Raw genomic sequence first — 8,684 nt, 5'->3', positions numbered from 1 at the left:
CTCTCTCTCTCTCTCTCTCTCTGTTTGTTTTCTTTTTTTTTTTTCCTTCTTTTAAGTCTAATTTCTTACATCTCTTTTTCTCTCTTTCATAAATTTTGGTCCAACTTTTTTTTTATCAGATTCTCGTACTTTGCCCTTCCTCTTTTTTTTTTCCTGGTTCCTATTTTTTTCCGTTTCTTTTATTTTTTTCTCACTCATTTTCTTTTAACATTTTTTATTCTTATCTTAATTTTCGTTTCCACTTTTTTTCGTTTTCGCTGTCGTATTTAATTTTTCTTGTTTTATTTGGTTTCTCGTATGACTCTCTCTCTCTCTCTCTCTCTCTCTCTCTCTCTCTCTCTCTCTCTCTCTCTCTCTCTCTCTCTCTCTGTCCTTGCACCAAAAATCTTAACACTTGCACATTGAAAGAAAACGGGAAGAAAGGGGGTCTAACTAAACAGTACATGAGGGGGGGGACTTAGGCTGCAAGGGAATGAAAACGAGTAAATAAGTAAATAAATAAAAATGAATTAGTTTATCTTTATCCAATTCAGCTTGACAAAGAATTGGTCTGGCCTTGCTATATTATATAACTTCTTTCTTTTTAATATATTTTTTGCATAGATTGTAAAAACCTCGCCTCTTTCAATGTATGTATTTATTTGTTTATTTTAATTTTTATTTGAATGAGCAATTTTTTTTCAGTTCCATCTTTAATAACCTTGCCTTAATTAAAATATAGGTAAATGCTGGAAAAAAGGTTGTTACATATATTTTTTTCTTACAATTTTCTACTTTTCTACTTTTCCTATTCGAATTTGTATGAGTCGGGGTGATTAGATTAGTGTAGAATAATATGCTACTTTTCCTTCTTTTTCTGCTTGTGTTTCTTGCTCTGGGGTGTTTACTGGGGTGCTAACTGCTGGGGTGATGACTGATGCAAGTTTGTATGGTTATGGGGTGATTAGAATAGTGTAGAAATAATATGCTTCTTTTTTTCTGTTTGTTTCTTGTCCTGGGGTACTTTTTGTGATTACTGGGGTGGCTCATGGTGGGGGTGATGACTGACGCCCCTGTGTGTGTATGTGTGTCAGGAGGGAAGCAGCTCAGAGGACGAGTGTGTGGAGAGTTCTTCGTCAGGGGAGAACATGCAGGACATCCCCACGCGGCCCTGCCCTCCCCACCTCTACCATGACAGTGAGTAATATCGTGTGTTGTTTTTCTGTTCGTCTTTTGTTTTTGGGGAATGGTGTTTGATTCGGCGCTCTCTCTCTCTCTCTCTCTCTCTCTCTCTCTCTCTCTCTCTCTCTCTCTCTCTCTCTCTCTCTCTCTCTCTCTCTCTCTCTCTCTCTCTCTCTTGGTTGATCTTCCGGTAAAAAAATATTATTAGTGACAGTGAGTATTGTGTTGTTTGACTTGCTTGTCTGTTCTTCTTTTGTTTTGGGAGGAGTGTCATTTGATTCGGCCCTTTTTTTTCTATTTTTTTTTTCTTTTTCTCCCTTGGCTGAACTTAATTCCTGCAAAAAAAATATTATCAGTGACTGAATTTTGTGTTCGATTTGCTTCTCTGGTATTTGATTCAGCTCTTTTCTCTTTTTTTTCTTTTTTTCCTCTCTGAGCTGATCTTTCTGAAAAAAAGAATATTATTTTTTTTTCTTTTCCTTTTGAGTCTACCTCCTTTGTGCATAAAAAAAGAGAAAAGAAAAAATTCTCGCCGTTTCTTTGTAGTGGCCTAAGGGAAGGTATGAGAGAGAGAGAGAGAGAGAGAGAGAGAGAGAGAGAGAGAGAGAGAGAGAGAGAGAGAGAGAGAGAGAGAAACTGGCATATACAAGGATGAGACACTAAAACGAGAGAAAGCAGTGTGTAGGAAAAAAAAAATTGAAGCCTAACACTGCAGTCTTGCCTCGAGGAACCTGCCCTGAACACCACACTGGCCCACTCTTCTTGTAACACTCAGCACTACCAATGTTGCCTCCCCTCTGCAGATTCCTGAGCTGTTTTTGTTGCGTTTTCCTATCTTATTACTTTTTATAACACTACCAATGCTACCCTCTCTCTCTCTCTCTACAAGATTCCAGTAATTTTTTTTTTTTTTTCACCTCACTACGTTTCATAAGCCAGTAGTACCAATGTTTCCTCTACTCTGCAGATTCCCGAGCTGTTTTTTGTTGCGTTTTCTAATCTCATTACTTTTTTATAACACTACCAATGCTTCCTTCTCTCTACAATATTCCTCTTTTGTTTTTTGTCACCTTTTAATGTTTTTTTTATAATCCAGTGTTGCCAATTATTTCCTCACTGTAGATTCCAGGCCTGTTTTTTTGTTGTATTTTCTTATCTTACTATTCCTTTTTTTTTCTACACTAGATATGCTTCCTTCGTTCACTCGGCAAGATTCCAGGACTGTTTTTTTTTTTTTTCTTTTTGTTACGTCTTACCTTTCAACTTTTTGCAACACACCATTACTAGCAATGCTTTCTTTCGTCTGCCAAGTTCCAGGGGCTGTTTTTGTACCATTTTCCTATCTCATTACTGCCATTAATGGATTTCTTAACAGCTGACAGGTAGTGCGCTGGAGGAGACGTTAATGTTTTGTAAAGATTGCTGTGTTAATGGAACCTGTTTGTTTGCATACGTTCTTGGTATTTGAGTAAATTCAGTGATCTTTTTTTTTATTGTTTTCTTGATTTTGGTTCATTTGGTTAGGTCTGGTTTTTTGTGTTCTTAAAATTGTTTGCTTTATTTTTTTTATATTGTTTCGTTATTTTCATGAATATTCTCCTCAAACTGCAAATCATAGTTTGTTATAAAAGGTTGTTCAGTTTTTTTTTTTTTAGGTTCTCTATACTTCCTTCCTTCACTGACCAACATCCTTCACTGTCCAACATCCTTCCTTCACTGCCCAACATCCTTTCACTTTCCTACATCCTTTCACTCCCCCTACAACCTTTCACTGTCCTTATCCACCCCTTCACTCCTTCCCTGCCTCACCATACCTCTCCCCTTCACTCCCCTGTACCCCCTCTTTACTCCCCTGTACCCCCTCTTTACTCCCCTGTACTCCCTCTTCACTCGCCTTTATCTCCTCCTTCACTCCCCTGTACCTCCCTCTCTTCACTCCCCTGTATCCCCCCATCACTCCCCTGTACCTCCCCCCTTCACTCCCCTGTACCTCCCCCTTCACCGTATTCCCTCCATCCACAGAATTGAAAAGTATGAGTGTGCCAGAATTGAATGAGGCCCTGATGGAACTGGAGCTTGTCATCCGCCGGTATTCAGAGACGCTCATCACGCAGCTTGCCCTCCGTGACGAGCTGGAATACGAGAAGGAACTCAAAAACTCCTTCATCTCCCTCCTTCTTCAGGTGAGTGAGTGAATGGGGTGGGTACTGATGGTGGGTCTTCGTGGTGATGGTGGTGGTGGTGGTGGTGTGTGTGTTTAGGGTTTGTTTAGTTTTGTTAGTTTGGTTGCGTTTGGGGAAAAGGAATGATAAGGAAAGACAAACGTAATTGTGAGGTGTTGTTATTGTCGTTGTTGTTGTAATGTATTGAGGATTTGTTTAATTATGGTTAGTTCAGTTTGGTTTCGTTTTGAGAAAAGGAGGGACAAGAAAAGATAAAACATATTATGTTGATGATTCATGAACAAATAAACCAAGAAAATCAAATTAATCAATGAAACAAATACTATATACATACACAAACAGTACAATTAATTAAAAGAAGCATAAAAACACAGTGACATTTTGGTTTCTGTATTGATGTTGGCCTCACTGCCCCCCCTTCTCCTCTCAGGTCCAGAACAAGAGGAGGAACTTTAACATCGAGAAGAAGAAACAGAAGAAAGTCGGACCCAATGGCACTGACCCTAAGGTAGGTTATATGGAGTTAAGAGTTCAGTGTGAGTTTGTAAGGTATTGTATTCTACTTTTGATACGATGAAGTTAAAGAGTTCAGTGTGAGTTTGTAAGATATTGTTTTCTACTGATACGATAAAGTTAAAGAGTTCAGTGTGAGTTTGTAAGATATTGTTTTCTACTTTTGATACGATGAAGTCAAAGAGTTCAGGGTGAGTTTGTAAGGTATTGTTTTCTACTTTTGATACGATGAAGTTAAAGAGTTCAGTGTGAGTTTGTAAGATATTGTTTTCTACTTTTGATACGATGAAGTTAAAGAGTTCAGTGTGAGTTTGTAAGGTATTGTTTTCTACTTTTGATACGATGAAAAGGTTTAAATGAAAGCTTTGAATACAGTACAAACAGACACTAATTAAGGTGTTCAGTATTAAATAAAAAAAAGTTGTATCCTATTCTTGCCACAATAAAGAGATGTAGATTAGAGTTATGAATACAAAACTTTCAAATAAAACCTTTGAATTCGAAAGAAACAAACCATAAATTAAGGCATTCAATATAGAATCATAAGTTGTACAGTATTCTATATTCACCATAATAAATAAAAAAAAAAACGTGAATATAAAAGAAACAATAGATTAAGGTGTTCAGTTTAAGATTATAAGGTATTTTATTCTTTCGGCAGTATTTAACAACAGTGATCCCCTATGATGTTGGACACGGGCCCCCACAGAACCCCACCCTGCAGATCCTCATCAAAAGTAAGCTGGTGTGAGAGGGAGTGCGAGTGTGAGAGATTAGAGAAAGGAACAATAATGAGAAGTAAGGCCAGAGTGATAAGTGTGTGACTAAAGAAAGGAATAATAATGAGAAGTAAGGCCAGAGTGATAAGTGTGTGACTAAAGAAAGGAGTAATAATGAGAAGTACGGCAGAAGTGTGAGTGTGCAATGTGAAAGGGTTAGGGAAAGGAATAATAATGAGAAGAAAGGCTTAAAAGAGAGTATAATCAATTAAGTGAAAAAAAGATAAGTAATTCACTGTTTTTCATGACCATCTTCCTACTTTGTATTATTCTTTACTTGAAAGTGTAATGACCTTCCCATTTTCTTTTTTTTTTCTCAGAACCATTGGCCTGCTTTTCACAACTCACTCTTTTCACAACTATTCTCTTACTCCTTATAATTAATTTTTTATTACAATCACCTCCTTACTTTTAATAATTCACTGCTTTTTAGAACCAGCCTCCTACTACTCTTTATAATTCACTATTTATCACAACCACCCTCTTACTCCTTATAAACCACCATTTATCCCAATCACCTCCATATGTTTTAAAATTCCCAACCCTATTTCCATTTTCTCCCTGCAGTCCTGACGGCGATCAACGAGGACAGTCCCACAGTGCCCACGCTGCTCACGGACTACATCTTAAAAGGTCAGTCTCAGTCCATGCGGGTCCCCAAGTGGCACTGCTGAGCAACACTCCCTTGAGAAGACTTGCCCAATAACATGAAGAAGTACTAACTAGCTGACATGTTTGCCACTGCCTTAGAGCAACACTCACACCATTCTCTGTGTTTCCCCTTCCCTCCCCCCCGATGATAAAAGTGGAAATTTAAGGTAAAACTTCATCTCGTTTTCATCGGTGGCCAAGAAATAAATGGACCCGTGTTTTTTGTGATCCTCGAGAGGACGTCAGTGGGGCGGAGCTGTGCCTGGCCCGTCCCGTCCTCCGCACTGCAGTGAAACCTCGTTCTATGCGCTCCCTTTGAGGCTCAGTTAGTCACACTACTGGCTGGAGAAGTTAAAGAAGTTAATAGAGAACTAGTTCATAATGTTTCTGCTAATGTGTCATATATAACCTGGTAGCTTTAAGTGGGAATACTGCACAAGATTTTCAGAGCAGGATGATTCAAGATTCACTGAGGCACTGTAGTCTTTTGAACTTAACATTAACGTCATGAGGAGTAAAAGGCAGTTGAAGGCAGCAGCATCTGCCAGTGAGTGCAAGGAGTAGGTAACCCAGTCTGCCGTGGACTTGCCTGAGGTCAGTCTGTCAGAACAAGGTTTTACTGTGGGTGTGTCTTAGTGTTGACAGACTTTTTCACTCATTGGACCACTAGTTGCCTGCATGTGTAACTAAACCATGAATAGAATCTAAAATTGCATCCCGTGAAATGCCATGACAAGTAATCTGTTTGGTCGAGGTGTGAAGGAATGCCCCTCATTGTGTGCGAGGTTTCCAAGGTCACTATAGCACTGCTGCCGCTGCCGCCCCGGCCCAGCCACACCCCGAGGGGCAGCTGGCGTCCCCACACTGACCGAGAATCATCAAAATGTGCGGCGACTTTTTTTCTGGCCACTTTGGATTTGACTCCCTCGTTTTTCCCCTCTACTCTTGATGATGGAAAGCAAATCACAAAGGTAGTGATCAAAATATAGAATGGCTGGGAGTGAGAAAACACTACATTGCTTTTGTTTTTTGTGGTTCCTCAGCCAGTGGACTGAGTGAACACTGCTTTGAGGAGATTTCCAAGAGTTTTTTTTCACTTTTTAATTTTTAGCTGATGATGAGTTTCTTCATTTTGCGTTTTTGTCACTTTTCTGCAAGACTTGTGAGTGGAGGTGAATGAGAGCCAACAGGACATGAATACTGCCTGATATCACATGAAGTAGTGCACAGTGCCAGCATAGAGACCAATAGATCATGTAGTTCCATATTTTTGCTGCAGTTTGTTTCCATGAGTGTTTAACAAGACTAACATAAGTAGTGAGTAGTGGTAGTACTAGTGATGGCAGGCTGCCACAGCAGCCGCCATGCTGAGGTGCTGCGCTGCAGGCCAGGTGCATGATGGGGAATGTTGCCTTGCACTGGGCGGGGGGCAGGAATACTCCCACACCGCCCCTTAAACTGGTGATGAATGGTTACGGCCTGTCTGATAATTTGATCCTCTACCTGTGTGCTGCCCTCACCACCACCACCACCTTCACCACCACCACTGTGGTACCACTACCACCACCACCACCACCACCACATGCCTCCTGCTGCCCACCGCACCTCACTCACTCACTGTGCTGTCTGCTGGGTGTTCTGATCCAAGCCACACTGAGCTCACACATTTCACACACACAGCTCTTTAGGGACAAATATAAATACAGATCTTCACAGTTGCACTTTAGAAATTTTGTGTGGCTTGCTGAACAAACTGAGCCACTACTTACTGTGTCTTGCCTGTGCATAACAAAGCTTTCAACAGTAACATCACACTCAAGAGCTGCTTGCACTCATCTTAACATTACACCTTCACTTCTCAACTCTTGTTCCACACATAAAAAGGTAACTTAGATCCAACGCACAAACGCATACATCTCAAAACTTGAAACTTTTGACATGAAGCTTTGGTGTGCTGGTTGAGTGTTCCCTTCATCTTGTATCATGAGGGAACAGATGCACTTAACCCTTTCACTGCGATACAAAACAGTTAACAGCACCAGAAGCAATGCATGAAGTCTTTATAAGCATCTACAAGAAAGAAAGGGATTAAAAAGAATAGATTTTGCAATTTCTACTTACTTAAATAGTTGCAGGTGGCTGTAGAGCAACTAAAGATGTCTCAGAGTGGTTAGTAATTAAAGAAAGATGTACCAAAAAATAGCCAGAGGGTTAAACCAGTGTGTGAGGGATTTTTAAAGTAGAAATGGAAGTGTTAACATTACAGCCTGAGGTGAAAACATACTGTACATCATGTGGTATCTACTCGTCACTGCCGGAAGTTTAATGACTCACTGTACTCACTTCTGCTGTGTTGTGTTTTCCTCAGTGTTAAGTAAGCCTATCAATATCAGACTGAATTTTTCCCATAATCATCCATAGCTTTTTGAGATAGTTACTTTTGCATTAGAGTCACTTAAATCATTCTGCAACTTAGAAAAGGCAAAATTAATCTTCGTTCTTTTTTTTTTTTCAGTGTGTTTAAGGATCATTCTGCAGGCTAAAAAAAAAAAAAAAAGGAAAATTAACATCCATGTTCAAGTATCATTCTGTAGTTTCAAAATGACAAAATTAATCTCTTACTCTTTTCTCTGTGACCAAACATAATTTTACTGTCTAAAAATATAAAATCAACCTCTTATTCTCTTTTTTGTGTGTCCGAGCAAGTCTTTAGTCCTCTGAATGCCAACAAAGGATGACTGTAGCTATAAAAACTTTAAACCTCTTACCTGCTTATGATCTTACAAAACCTGAAAATTTATAGATCCTGAATATCAACAAAGGACAAAAACAGGTGTGAAGGGTTTAAGTGTCCTGCCAGCTGACAGTCTCCACACAGCATGACTGTTTAGATTCCAAGCAGATCTAAGGACTAAAGATGAGGAAAAATAGTAAATAGATCGTAAGACTTGTAATTGAGGGAAAGTTGCTAGTTAACACAATTCTAAGTATATCATAGGACATAGAATAGAGGGAAAGTAATAAATATAGTATTCTGAATAGATCATAAGTCTTGGAATAAAAAAAATAAATAAATAAATAAGTACAGTTCTAAGCAGATGAGAATATTTAAAATTGAAGGAAAAATAATAAATGATATTCTAAGTTGATCATAAGACTTAGAATAGAAAAAATATAAATAAATAAACACATTTGTAAATGGAGAAGATTTAAAAATGAGGGAAAATAAACACAATATTCTAAACAAACCATAGGACTTTGGATTGAGGAAAATGGTAGACACTGGAAGTTAGTACATTATGTTACATGACTTGTGACTGTGACCAGATTGAGTGTTGAACACCCCCTGGCCACACTGTACATGCCTGGTGGGGGTGCAGGAGGGGAGGTGCAGGAG

The 8,684-nt window shown here is 39.0% G+C and overlaps 1 protein-coding gene across 4 annotated transcripts in view; it reads left to right on the top strand.

Moving 5' to 3' along the window:
* The window catches only part of LOC135091399 (fasciculation and elongation protein zeta-2-like), a 72,466-nt gene that overhangs the window by 60,052 nt on the left and 3,730 nt on the right, over positions 1–8,684 (top strand). For all 4 annotated transcript variants that reach the window (XM_063989023.1, XM_063989022.1, XM_063989021.1 and 1 more), the window contains 5 exons: positions 1,074–1,176; positions 3,184–3,344; positions 3,775–3,852; positions 4,519–4,594; positions 5,204–5,269. In XM_063989023.1, coding sequence (XP_063845093.1) covers positions 1,074–1,176; positions 3,184–3,344; positions 3,775–3,852; positions 4,519–4,594; positions 5,204–5,269 — 484 coding nt within the window. The remainder of the gene's footprint in view (positions 1–1,073; positions 1,177–3,183; positions 3,345–3,774; positions 3,853–4,518; positions 4,595–5,203; positions 5,270–8,684) is intronic.

The sequence above is a fragment of the Scylla paramamosain genome, chromosome 37 (assembly GCF_035594125.1).
Source record: "Scylla paramamosain isolate STU-SP2022 chromosome 37, ASM3559412v1, whole genome shotgun sequence".
Classification (NCBI taxonomy): Eukaryota; Metazoa; Arthropoda; class Malacostraca; order Decapoda; family Portunidae; genus Scylla; species Scylla paramamosain.
This window is presented reverse-complemented; position numbering and strand designations above follow the sequence as displayed.